Genomic DNA, 13,737 nt, shown 5'->3' with positions numbered 1-13,737 from the left:
TGTTGCACAAACTGCCATGAAACATCAAGAGTTCAGGCTCAGAGAAATGGAGGTGAATCATGAACTAGAAATGAAGAAACTGTCTAGAAAATGCTTCTCTCCCAGAGTCTTCTAGGTCTTCCATCCCTAAGAGACCCCGTATGCCAAAGGAGATGATTGGTATGTATGAGACTAAACTTGATGTTTGATTGGTTAGCAATGTTTGAGTACAATCATGGGATTCAAGGTATCTCAGTGAATCAGTTGATTCCTTGGCTTTTCTCTAGGCTCCCCCCTGTTGCAAGTGATGCTGTAATGGAGTTGGGGGAGGAGGATAAGCAGGATTATGAGTGTGGGAAGCTAGCTTTAATTGCTAGATTTGGGAAGACCCCTTCCCAGTACCTTAAGAGGTTTAGAACCCTCAAAAAGCATGATTGTACCCCTTGGGCTACCTGGGTGTATGAATGTTTGAAAAACCTAGATGGTTGGGTTAAGGGTTACAAAGTAAACACTTATGAAGGTTTGAGAAATCTTGTAATGTTGTTGGAGTCTATTTTTGATGTCAGCTCTCCTGAGCTTAGACAGCACTTGGCTGATTCAAAGGAGAGATCCTAAGAAGTTAGCTAAGGCTGCTGACTTGTGGGTTGCCAACAGGGCTACTCGCAATGATTCTGGGGCAACTCAGAAAAAGGAAGAGGGAAAGCAGTCAAAGAAAGACAACAAAGAGGATTCCAATAATTCCAATCCAAAAGAGGGCCACAAACATAACCAGGGTAAGCCATAAGGGAAACCGAATCAGGCTAGTGTACCATCTGGTCCCAAACCAGATGGAGGTCAGAACAAACCCCCATTCAATAGAGAATTTGATAAATGCTTTGTTTGTGGGTTAACTGACCATGTGAAAGGAGATCCCAGATGAAAGGGTAAACCTTCAGGGGTCCACACTGTCTCCTTAGCCTTCTACCAGGTGGATGAAGTACCGATAGCCAGTGGAAACTTTCAGTTACTAGCTGATGAGCACATGAGAGTCTCAGCTAGTGTTTCTTTAGTGTCCTTGGGAACAACAGAACTTAGATGTCTATAACTCAATCCTAGTTAATACTAAAGAGTATTACAAAGATAGTGTTCTTGTGAATGGTCAGGAGACCCCTGCCATCAGGGATACTGGAGCCAACATAACTGTGGTTGATGAATGTTTTTTCAAGATGGAGGATGTTGTTAAGGCACCCAAACACCTAACCAAGTTAGCTGGAGGCCCTGTGCAAATGGTTCCCCAGTTACCAGCTCTCATCCAGTGTAATGACATGACTGTCAGAATACCTGTAAGTGTGCAAAGTAACGTGCCTGGGAGGGTCCTGCTGGGTAAAACTCTTGGGAGTAGTGTCTAGTACCCCCAGCAGAAGGAAGCAGGCGCTCACAAGGTCTGCAAGGGAGAGAACCTTGAGAGGCTCTCCTGGGGACATGATAGAGAAAACTATCACCTCAAGTCCACAGGACTTACTGCTATTGCAGGACAGAAAGAGACAAAGGGGAAACCCAAGTCTGCCAGCAAGAAACCAGCAAGAACTCCTGTGCCCAGAAGGACATCTCCAAGACTGTCCAAAGTCACATCAGTGACTCCTCCACCAGCTGAGGCCGAGTGTGAGGTTCAACTAGATACTGAGGACTCCGATCTAGAAGGTGATCTTATTCTGGTGGGAGACCTTGGCCCTGTTGACCATCCTGAGCTGCTGTCTTTACTGGCAGAAGGTTGACCCAACAGGGCAGACTTCAGCAGAGGACAAAGTGTCCTACTCTTGAAGGTCTTCGCCTACAGGCAGCTTCTTAGCTCAATGGGACAGAGCCTGGAAAGTATAGGTTGCACTGGGAAGATGGCCTCTTCTACAGCAAACCAACTGAGTGAACCCCTGGAGACTGCAAAATACTTGTAGTACCTCTAATGAACCAACGCCAGCTTTTGCAGTTAGCCCATAAGATAGCTTTGGCTGGTCACTTAAGTTTTAAGAAGACCAAGGAAAGGCTCTCCCTTTACTTCTACTGGCCTAAGATGGGTTTAGAAGTAGGCAAATTGTGCAGGAGCTGCCACACTTGCCAAACCTCTGGCAAGAGTGGAGCCAAGAATGTGGCACCCCCGGTGCCTCTCCCAGTGGTGGGAGTTCCCTTTGAGAGGGTCGGTATTGACATTGTTGGTCCTCCTGACCCTCCCACATCTTCAGGTAACAGGTTTATCCTAGTTGTAGTGGATCATGCCACTAGGTATCCTGAAGCAATACCTATGAGGACTGTTACAGCTCAGGCTGTGGCTAAGGCCCTACTTGGTATTTTTACCAGAGTAGGTTTTCCTAAGGAGGTGATATCTGACAGGGGATCCAAATTTTATGTCCCACTACATGAAAGCCATGCGGAAAACCTGTAGAGTCACCTACAAGTTCTCTACTGCCTACCACCCCCAAACCAATGGGTTGGTAGAGAGGTGTAACAGAACTATGAAGAGCATGATAGGTGCTTTAGAAGAACCCCTTAAAAGAAAGTGGGACCTTCTACTGCCATGCCTTCTCTTTGCATATAGAGAAGTCCCTCAGGAGGGAGTAGGTTACAGTCCCTTTGAACTTCTCTATGGCCATCCAGTCAGATGTCCATTGGCCCTGATTAAGGAGGGGTTGGAGAGTTCTCCTTCCCCCAAGCCAGTCAGAGTCAACTGATAACTTGAAGGCTGGTCAAGCTCTGGTCAAACATTGGCATGATCAGAAGGCTAACATGGTTGAGTTTACTCAAGAAAAGCCTGTTCTTGTTATGGTCCCCACAAGGCAGAGGGCCTTGCAGGACAAATGGATAGGACCCTTCAAAGTTGTGGGTAAACTTGGAGAGGTGAACTATCTGGTGGACTTAAGCAATCCTAAGGAGGCTCCCAGAGTCTTTCACACCAACTGTTTGAAGGATTATGTCGCTAGACCTGACATAGGAGCTTTGCTTCTAGATTCAGCTCAAGAGGAGCAAGAGAGTGAACCTCTGCCTGACCTCCTCAGAGGCAAACCTTTAGATGAGCAAGTGGAAGCAGTTAATCTCTCTTCCAGTCTCACATCTGACCAACAGGATGATTGCCAGTTACTGTTAAATCAGTTTGCCTCCCTGTTCTCACTTTCACCAGGCTTGACCCCTTGGGGCCAGCATGATATACTGACTGGTGACTGTTTGCCTGTCAAAAGCAGGGGGTACAGAATGTCAGACAATGTAAGAACCCATATAAGGAATGAGGTCAACAAGATGCTTGATCTCGTGGTTATAGAGCCCTCTACTAGCCCATGGTCTAGCTCAGTTCTGCTTGTACCAAAGGCAGGAACCAAGGAGTTGAGATTCTGCGTGGACTATAGAGCTCTAAATGCAGTCACCACGACTGATGCCCATCCTTTGCCAGGGACAGATGAGCTGACGGACAAGCTTGGTGCAGCCAAGTACCTCAGCACATTTGACCTAAAGGCTATTGGCAAATAGCCCTGACAGACCATGCCAAGGAGAAAACTACATTCTCCACCCCAGCTGGCGTCTATCAATTCAAGGTAATGCCTTTTGGACTAAGGAATGCACCTGCTACATTCCAGAGGATGGTCACTCAAGTTCTGAATGGGATGGAGGACTTCTGCATGGCATACTTGGATGACATTGCAGTGTTCAGCCCTACATGGAAAGAACATATTGAACACCTGTGATATGTATTGCAGGCTCTGGAACATGCCCATCTGACCATAAAGGCAAGCAAATGTCAAATTGGTTAGAGTACAGTGGTCTACCTTGGACATGAGGTAGGAGGAGGTGAAATAAGGCCATTGCCTAGCAAAGTACAAGCTGTACAAAACTGGGCCACCCCTACTACTCAAACCCAAGTGAGAGCCTTCCTAGGTCTCACTGGGTATTATAGGAACTTCATAGAGAACTATGGGACCATAGCTTCTCGCTTGAATGTCATCTGCTCTCCCACATTTCCTAAAATGGTCAGGTGGAATGAGGAGTGCAATCAAGCTTTTTAAGGTCTGAAGAAAGCCCTTTGTCAAGCTCCAGTCCTAAGAGCTCCCGACTACCACCAATCCTTCATTGTACAAACTGATGCTTCTAATGTAGGTATAGGTGCAGTCCTTTGTCAACTGGATGAGAAAGGTAGGGAACACCCCATTTGTTTCATCAGCAGGAAGTTAAAGGATCCCGAGACAAGGTGGGAAACAATAGAACGTGAATGTTTTGCTATTGTGTGGTCACTCAAGAGGTTTAGGCCATACTTGTATGGTTCTACCTTCACCATTCAGACTGACCACCAACCCTTGAGATGGCTGATGCATATGAAAGGGTAAAACTCAGTTACCCAGATGGTCAATCTGCCTACAAGGATTTGATTTTTCCATTTAGCACAGAGCAGGAAGTCACCACCAAAATGCTGATGGTCTCTCTAGGATGTTTATAACCAACTAGAGGTATGAGGTCCATACAGGAGTGGATTAAATCCTGCTGTCCCTTAGTCTGGGGGGGAGGGGTGGGACGAGTGTTAGGGAGAATTCTCATTCTATGGCTAATTTCCCTTACCTAGCGAGTCCCTCAGCAGCTTTGCTGGATTTCTGGAGTTTATTTTTTCAGAGTGTGAGCTTTTCCCCCACTCTTACCTGTGTTTTGCCATGTGCATTTCATCTGTTTGTGTGATTGTGGACTCTGGAGCACACCACTCCAGGAGCCCAAACGTGTTGTGTGCGTTACACAGCACCTTCAGTGCGGTAACACAGGGTTGTCTCTAAGACTTCCCAATGACTCCTTTTTCTGGGGCTGACTACAATCCCCCAGAACCAGGTAAAATTGACATTAACTTTACATAGTCACTTTAAAACTACAGACCCAGTACAACCCATCTTACATGGACTACTAGAAAGGGTTAAATCCTACCCCTTGTTGTCTGTGCCTCTGAGCTTTGTTGTGCTCTTAACATTTAGACTTGGCTGGTGGCAGTGGTATCTACCTTAACTTTTCCACCACGATTATACTATATAAACGTGGTTTTGTTTTAGGCTGTTATATTAGCCTCAAACATAAACCCGCTTGACCAAATACTCTTTTTTTTTGTTCCGGTTGGGTTTAGTCGCCATTTCTCTTTGTTAAAGTCCTTATTGTGTTTTAGTTTGCGCGGCAAACCAGTTTTGCCTTCTTTGTTCACAGTCTTGTGGCGGGCTTCTGCCAAGAAGCCCTCCTCTAGGCGCCTGGGTGTCTAGGTGGGCTGAATGTGAGGGAGGGGTGTAGTCACCCCTGTACAGGGTATCCTAGGAAACCCAAGTCGCACTTTGCCATGATTGGCTGAGGTGGGACAACCCCCCTGCTGCGTGATTGACAGCCAGGCTGTGTGAATGGGGGATTTTCTCATAAAAGGCAGGGCTCGTGGGCTGGAAGTCAGAGTCGCCACTGGAACTGCAAGGAACCGAAGAGAAGCGGAGAAGAAGATGGCTGCTGCAACTACCCCGTCCCGGTGAAGCCCTGCTGCAGACCTGAGCTATTTACCCTTCGACAACCAGAGAAGATCCAGACCCCGAGTCTTCTTCCCTTGAGCCTGATGGGGTCAACCAGCTCATCTCCCACAGCCAGTGGATCCTCTTCGTGGTCGAAATCACTGCACCCTGCTGTAGTGGTCCGGCTAGCCATCTGAAGAGCCTCACCTGTTTTAAAGGAGAGCACCCTTTATTCACCGTTGCTGCTGCTGGCCTGATCCCCGAGTGGTGCAGACTCCTCCCGACGTCCTCCTCCTCGTCTGTGACCGAAGCTCCAGGAACAGTGGGTCTGCAGGAAACTACCAGGAACAACTTCCATGGCACCAGCTTCTTCACTGAATAAGGTACTGTGTTCTGCTTTGAGGAACTAGGGTGAATCCCTTTTCTCCTCCTCCAAGGTTTGCCCTTGTCTTCCTTCCCTCTTCTAACTTTTGCTTCCTCTGTTGACAATATCCAAGTACTCCTGGAAACGTTGAATCTTGAACTGTCTGTGTGATACTCTACAACAGGAACCCGGCTCTACTCGACACTTGCTCCGGCCTATTGACTTTTGTATTTCTGTCAGCGAGTGTTCTCTGATTCTGTCTGCCTTGACAAAAGTATTGCCTATGATTTTTGCCCCCAACTCTCTCTGGTTAACCTAGGTGCTAAGTGCGTTTTGCCCCGGTAACATTTCTTGCCGCGGATACGCGTATCTTTAGTAAGACCGAACTGTCAAAAAGTGATTGCATACGTATTCACGGTAACGTCTTTTGTTTCACAACACTGGTCCGCCAAAACATAAGGTACTTACCTTGAGTTGTTCTGTGCCAAGAGAATTGGTTGGTTGTAGTGTATTTTACGTGTGGTTTTGAATTTATAGAAGTGTTGTGTTTTATAACAGATGGTTTAAAAATAGTACAGGCTTGTACCAAAGGTGAACTTGTATTACCACTTGTAGTCTTAATTGTGTATAGTGGTCCCCAAGGGCACTGCACGGGATTCTGCCTAACAAATAGTACTTCTCAACACCATCTGGATCCCTTGACGGTCTTCCAGTGATGCCCTGAATCTGCACCACGCATGCAACTACTAATCGGAGGTAAAGGGTGTACTGCTATGCATGAAGGATGGAAATGAGGATCCCCCAGAGAGCTAGAGTAGGGGCTGTTTTCCTTGTGCAGCAGGTGCTGGCAGGGTAATGGGTTTACTGCTATGCAAGCGGGATGGAAAGCTTGAACACGCATGGAAGCTATATTAGCGGCTGCTTTCCCTATGCAGCAGGTGCTGGCAGGGTAAAGGGTGTGCTGCTACACAAGCGGGATGGAAGGTTCATACAGGGAGCTCGAGTAGGGGCTGCTTTCACTGTGCAGGAGGGTGTGCCGCTGTTAGGGGTGTACAGAACTTTGGCTTCGAGTAGGTATTCGGCTGGAAAAAAAAAAGCTATTCGGCTCCGGCCGAATACTTTGACATTCTCATTTGAATACAATGCAACATGAACTCAGAAAGGCAAATATAGACTTCAGTTTGCAAACCTGAATAGAATTAGACCAGACAAATTGCTATCCCACAGCTGAAAAATATATGTTATGTTGTAATATGTTATGTTGTAATCTGCTCTGTAGGGCATGTTTTGTTACAGATTCTTAGACAAAAAAGGTGCTCCTCTTTTATACTTAGCCTGCAACAATACAGGAACATCTTTTCTTTTGGTGAATGTTTATATGCAATGTGCACTTTTTTCATGTTAATTCCCATTGCATACGTCATAGTCCCCCCTTTTCTTTTTTTAAGGACTTGAGTCCTGAGTTTAACATTATCTGATATTTTATCAGGAATTATAAGTTGCATATGTTTGTGTATTGATGAGAAAGAGTGGCGAGGATAAGTGAAAAGTGATCAGCATTTGTTTGCGTGGGGTGAATAGTTGTGAGATGGAGTTCACGCATTTCAGATTTCCTCTGGACTTGTGTCCTGCATGCGCCGACACGAACCATTTTATACATTTCTATGTGAGCTACAAAGAAGTTTCGAAACTCGACCGCATCGACTTTGCAACTGGATAGAGAATGCAATGCATCTGATTCACAAAGGCTACCCTTTTGCATTTGTGAAGCCTCCTACTTTAACTGGCACTGAATATGCAACAATCTTCTGTACATTTGGTGCCTTCATTTTGGTTAAATTTGCTTTATTTCTGGCTTTTATACTTTAAATAAAGATGCTCCATTAATTACAATGAAGAGAAATAAAAGAATGCATTTAAAATTTAGCTTTGTTTTTTTTAATAAGTGTGTTTTTTTGAAGTTTGGTACATGATTCATTAAATAATGCAACAATTCGGCTTCATATTCGGCTTCGGCCGAATAGTTGACAAAGTATTCGGCCGAATACTAAATATGCTATTCAGTACAGCCCTAGCTGTTATGCAAGCGGGATGGGAGGGAGGATCAGCCAGGGAGCTCAAGTAGGGGCTGCTATCACTGTGCAGCAGATGCTGGCAGGGTAAAGGGTGCGCTGCTATGCAAGCAGGATGGGAGGGAGGATCACCCAGGGAGCTCGAGTAGGGGCTGCTTTCTCTGTGCAGCAGATGCTGGCAGGGTAAAGTGTGCGCTGCTATGCAAGCGGGATGGGATGGAAGGATCACCCAGGGAGCTAGAGTAGGGGCTGCTTTCGCTGTGCAGCACATGCTGGCAGGGTAAAGTGTGCGCTGCTATGCAAGCGGGATGGAAGGATCACCCAGGGAGCTAGAGTAGGGGCTGCTTTCGCTGTGCAGCACATGCTGGCAGGGTAAAGTGTGCGCTGCTATGCAAGCGGGATGGGATGGAAGGATCACCCAGGGAGCTAGAGTAGGGGCTGCTTTCGCTGTGCAGCAGGTGCTGGCAGGGTAAAGGGTGCGCTGCTATGCAAGCAGGATGGAAGGGAGGATCAGCCAGGGAGCTAGAATAGGGGCTGCTATCACTGTGCAGCAGATGCTGGCAGGGTAAAGTGTGCGCTGCTATGCAAGCAGGATGGAAGGATCAGCCAGGGAGCTAGAATAGGGGCTGCCATCACTGTGCAGCAGATGCTGGCAGGGTAAAGGGTGCGCTGCTATGCAAGCAGGATGGAAGGGAGGATCACCCAGGGAGCTCGAGTAGGGGCTGCTTTCTCTGTGCAGCAGGTGCTGGCAGGGTAAAGGGTGCGCTGCGATGCAAACGGGCTGGAATGAAGGATCACCCTGGGAGCTAGAGTAGGGGCTGCGTTCGCTGTGCAGCACATGCTGGCAGGGTAAAGTGTGCGCTGCTATGCAAGCGGGATGGAAGGGTCACCCAGGGAGCTCGAGTAGGGGCTGCTTTCGCTGTGCAGCACATGCTGGCAGGGTAAAGTGTGCGCTGCTATGCAAGTAGGATGGAAGGATCAGCCAGGGAGCTAGAATAGTGTCTGCTATCACTGTGCAGCAGATGCTGGCAGGGTAAAGGGTGCGCTGCTATGCAAGCAGGATGGAAGGGAGGATCACCCAGGGAGCTCGAGTAGGGGCTGCTTCCTCTGTGCAGCAGATGCTGGCAGGGTAAAGTGTGCGCTGCTATGCAAGCAGGATGGAAGGATCAGCCAGGGAGCTAGAATAGGGGCTGCTATCACTGTGCAGCAGATGCTGGCAGGGTAAAGTGAGCGGTGCTATGTAAGCGGGATGGAAGGATCACCCAGGGTGCTAGAGTAGGGGCTGCTTTCGCTGTGCAGCACATGCTGGCAGGGTAAAGTGTGCGCTGCTATGCAAGCAGGATGGAAGGATCAGCCAGGGAGCTAGAATAGGGGCTGCTATCACTGTGCAGCAGATGCTGGCAGGGTAAAGGGTGCGCTGCTATGCAAGCAGGATGGAAGGATCAGCCCGGGAGCTTGAATAGGGGCTGCTATCACTGTGCAGCAGATGCTGGCAGGGTAAATGGTGCGCTGCTATGCAAGCAGGATGGAAGGGAGGATCATCCAGGGAGCTCGAGTAGGGGCTGCTTTCTTTGTGCAGCAGGTGCTGGCAGGGTAAAGGGTGCGCTGCTATGCAAACGGGCTGGAAGGAAGGATCACCCTGGGAGCTAGAGTAGGGGCTGCTGTCGCTGTGCAGCAGATGCTGGCAGGGTAAAGGGTGCGCTGCTATGCAAGCAGGATGAAAGGGCGGATCACCCAGGGAGCTAGAGTAGGGGCTGCTTTCGCTGTGCAGCACATGCTGGCAGGGTAAAGGGTGCGCTGCTATGCAAGCAGGATGGAAGGATCAGACAGGGAGCTAGAATAGGGGCTGCTATCACTGTGCAGCAGATGCTGGCAGGGTAAAGGGTGTGCTGCTATGCAAGCAGGATGGAAGGGAGGATCATCCAGGGAGCTCGAGTAGGGGCTGCTCTATCTGTGCAGCAGGTGCTGGCAGGGTAAAGGGTGCGCTGCTATGCAAACGGGCTGGAAGGAAGGATCACCCTGGGAGCTAGAGTAGGGGCTGCTGTCGCTGTGCAGCAGGTGCTCGCAGAGTAAAGGGTGCGCTGCTATGCAAGCAGGATGAAAGGGAGGATCACCCAGGGAGCTCGAGTAGGGGCTGCTTTCGCTGCGCAGCAGATGTCTCATATTAAGGCTTGTGTTGGGCTCCTTTCCTGAAACTCTTCATGGACACGGGGAGTCGTCCTCACGCTTTACAGCTTTCTTTTTTTATGTAGTTTGTGTCACTTTTAATAAAACATTGCACATAAATACACTTACATAACAAAACAGGAATACAGTACCTCGGCCACCTAGCAGCCAAAGCTCCTGAGCTTCTGCATATTGTTTAATTTGTGGCAAGATTCCCAAGGCCGGCTCTGCATGGGAGCCAGAGTTTCTCCCAGTGCTAAAATCTGGAGCGAGCCTTTTTAAATATGTGGCATTTCAGCTTAGATTTTTTTCACAGCGTTTTTTTGTTACCAAAATGTCACCGCTGCAAGGGGCGCAGGTGGGACATGGGGTCTCCCCCCTCATTTTGCGGCAAAGAAAATCTGGAACACAAATGCGGTAAACAAACACGACAGTGAAACTTCTGCTGTAAAAATACACAACTGTAAAAACTATCAAACTGCATTAAACAGAAACAGCTGACAGTGCACAGAACTCTAGTGGAGACCAGTCCTAGGTGCGGAATGAAGCGGAGAGCTGGAGGGGGAGGGGGGTGAACACAGTCTAACACACATGACATGCCACCTGAACTGATTCTGAAGCTGGAGTACACATCTGTGGTTCAGACAGCCCAAAGATATGACAGGGGGCAGAGATCGGGCAGACCCACCTGAAAGGTGTTCAGCACATGTTGGCACACGTCGATGAGTTCATTCAGTCCTCGGCGGAAGGGCTCCACAGCCGGGATTCCTCCTGGGAGTGGGAAGGGGGAGAAACGGAGCATGATGTTAATAAGTTATGAGGCTCGTCCAGTACCAACAATGAGGCAATGATCGCCAAGTAACACAGACATGGGAAGAGAGATCACAAACTCCTATTACACCAAGGCACGTGTTCCTCGACACACCACAGGGCATTTGCAGCCTTCAAGCAACCGGTTTCACCCCAAAATCACGGCACTAACAAACGTAGTGATATAGTTCTGTGAGGATGGCGCGTTTACCATCTCAAAGGATACCAAACAAAAGGCGATTTAAAACAGGTGCCACGTTAAAACACAACTGGTTAGCCACAGATATTCCAGCGATGCTCTTCCATCATAGACGTCTTCCTGGCATGCTGTGGGTGACGTAACAGATGTGCTTTAAGAGCAATAAAACGAGCTTCTCCTTGGCCATCATTCGGATGAGGGAGGCCTGCAAAAAAGCGGTGTGTAATCAGTGGACTGTATGGAGTGCTTTCCCCTCTAACCATATATCACACGCGTCTAGTGTGACACGCTTAGCTCAGGCAGCGAGGGGAGCGGGCACCACACCCTTTTATATTCAACATCGCTGGGTACCGGGTTTGGGTCCAAGCAGCGAGTACATGGAATACCGCTTCATTGGTTAATTAATGCGCTTAAAAGCAGGAGGAACCCTGCACGCCCACGAGGCCAGCCGTCTCCCACATATGCAGTCCCTGTTCCCTGTACCAGAGCTGTGTGCTAAACCGCCTAAACCCTATATAGATTTATTCTGGTTTACAGAAGGTTTTCTGTTAGGGTGAAAAGTTTGACAAATGACAAGAGCAGAACGCCTAGTTTGCCAGAAATGCCCGAAGGCCTTTATTCTTGGACCACTATCTCAGACATGTCTCATACCAGTGTCTGTGGTGTTTCTTATGTTCCCAAAATGTTCTTTCCTTGCATGTAAATTGCCATTGTTGAGTTCCGTGAGCAGAAAGGGCACGCTGAACTTGTGCTGGGGGTCCGTGAGGGTGGCGAGGGTTCCCCAGAGCAAGGTATTCAATTTCCAGCTATGACCCAAATAAGCTTCCTACTTCAAACGTAAAGAATGAAAACACACCCTTTCGTCTGTCACGTAAACATACACTCGATAGCCAGCAGATGGCAGTGCAGGATCACATTCCAGGATCACATTCCACTCAGTACTTCTTGACACTGGAGTCTTGGAAACATTATGTGGTCGTTTTTGTGAACAGGAGAGGGTAGGAAATTAAATGTTAGAAGTGTCTTGGGTTTTGGTAATAGCTGCTTGAGATATAAGCCCAGCAAAGTAACCAGTCTCCTCAAACCAAAGCCCCCCCTGCAGGGCCCACGTTTCGAATATGGGTTGGGAAAATGAGGGTGCTTAATTTTTATGATATGATAAGGTATTTATAACGCACCTATACACAAGTGTTTCAAGGCGCGACGAGACGGGTGGGGGGGACAAGGGGAGACATACAGCGATCCTACTGGGCCAGGTGTCATTCAGATCGCGCAAGTGCAAGGGAGGAGGGGAAAGGGAGAAGTGCAAGGGGAAAGGGAGAGGGGAAAGTGCAGTACAGGGTAATAGCATACAGGAAAGTAACAAGGGCCAGCTGGTGGTAAGTGCTGGGAAGGGGGGCTGTAGGGATACAGACACAGTAACGCGCTGCAGGGGGTTGCCAGGCAGGCAGTGCAGGGGAGAGTGGCTGGGCCAAGGACCGGGAGCGGTGAGTGGCCCAGTTGCTGATTCAGTGCAGTTTAGTAACTTTAGCAGGGGAGAGGGGGGAGAGAAAGCGGAGGCGAAGAGGATGGTTCTCCTCACGTTTCAGGGGGGCAGGAAGGCTGTTCCAGAGGGAGGCCCCTGCAGCGGAGAGAGATCTCCCCCCAACTCGTCGTTTGGAAAAGCGGCTGGCCATGAGGGAGTTGGAGGCGGATGAGCGAAGAGCTCGAGAAGGAAGATATTTGGGAAGAGGGAGTTGAAGGTATTTTGGCCCAAGGCCCCAGAAGGCCTTGTGGACAATGCAGAGGGTTTTGAACTTGATCCTTGCAGCCACTGGGAGCCAGTGTAGTGATTTCAGTCCTGGAGAGATACGGTTCATGGGCTTGAGGCCAAGGACAAGTCTTGCAGTTCTGTTCTGGATGAGTTGCAAAGGGCGGAGAGTAGAGGCAGGCAGATTTAGATAGAGGCTGTTACAGTAGTCCAGCTTCGAGAGAACCAGGGCTCTGGAGACAGTGAGCTTCTGGGGGAAGGAGAGGAAAGGAAGGATACCTCTGAGGAGGTGTAGCTGGTAGTGTGACTTCTTAGAGACGTCGGATATGTGAGGAGAGAAGGAGAGTGTGGAATCGAAGATGACCCCGAGGTTTTTTGCCTTGCAGGTAGGTTCCGGGGGTAAATGCATTTAATACCATTGCATTCAGTAATAACAGTTAATGATAAAGCGCTAAGAAATGGGAGCAATCCAGCATGTAGCACTACTCAAAAACACAATATTGTTTATGGACTGGAGTCTGACTGAATAAAAGCACTGCCGAGTGCTTGGTCTTGACGGGATGGAAAGTAAGGTGAGAAAAGTAACGCATTTGGTAAATTAATTCGACCACTGTAATCACTTAAGGGAGATTTTATAAGACAATGCATATTCGGGTTTCCGGAATATCAGCTGACCAGGCAGTCGCTTAATCCCCCTGCCCCACCCCCTTTGGAGATCCTGCTGTGGATTTAACCCTCAAACAAGAGCAACAAGAAAAATTGATGTTCCTGAGAAGCCTATTCCCAAGAAACCAAAGCAGTTTCCCGACATTTAAAATGGCTCCAGGGAATGAGGACATTTACAACCTTCTTCTCAAGGTGGCCGGAGATGTAGGGAGAGGAGGCTGTCTCTCTGATCTTACTTTAAAGGTCAGCCAGCC

The 13,737-nt window shown here is 48.5% G+C and overlaps 1 protein-coding gene across 1 annotated transcript in view; it reads right to left on the bottom strand.

Annotated features, from left to right (window-relative positions):
* LOC138570225 (DNA-directed RNA polymerases I and III subunit RPAC2-like) overlaps positions 1 to 13,737 on the bottom strand; it is a 61,917-nt gene that overhangs the window by 27,491 nt on the left and 20,689 nt on the right. Inside the window, exon 4 of the mRNA XM_069648957.1 lies at positions 10,747 to 10,829. Within this exon, the coding sequence (XP_069505058.1) occupies positions 10,747 to 10,829 (83 nt within the window). The remainder of the gene's footprint in view (positions 1 to 10,746; positions 10,830 to 13,737) is intronic.

Source organism: Ambystoma mexicanum, chromosome 2q (assembly GCF_040938575.1).
Source record: "Ambystoma mexicanum isolate Mex_15411 chromosome 2q, UKY_AmexF1_1, whole genome shotgun sequence".
Taxonomy (NCBI): Eukaryota; Metazoa; Chordata; class Amphibia; order Caudata; family Ambystomatidae; genus Ambystoma; species Ambystoma mexicanum.
The sequence above is the reverse complement of the archived record's forward strand: the minus strand, read 5'-3'. Positions and strand labels throughout refer to the sequence as shown.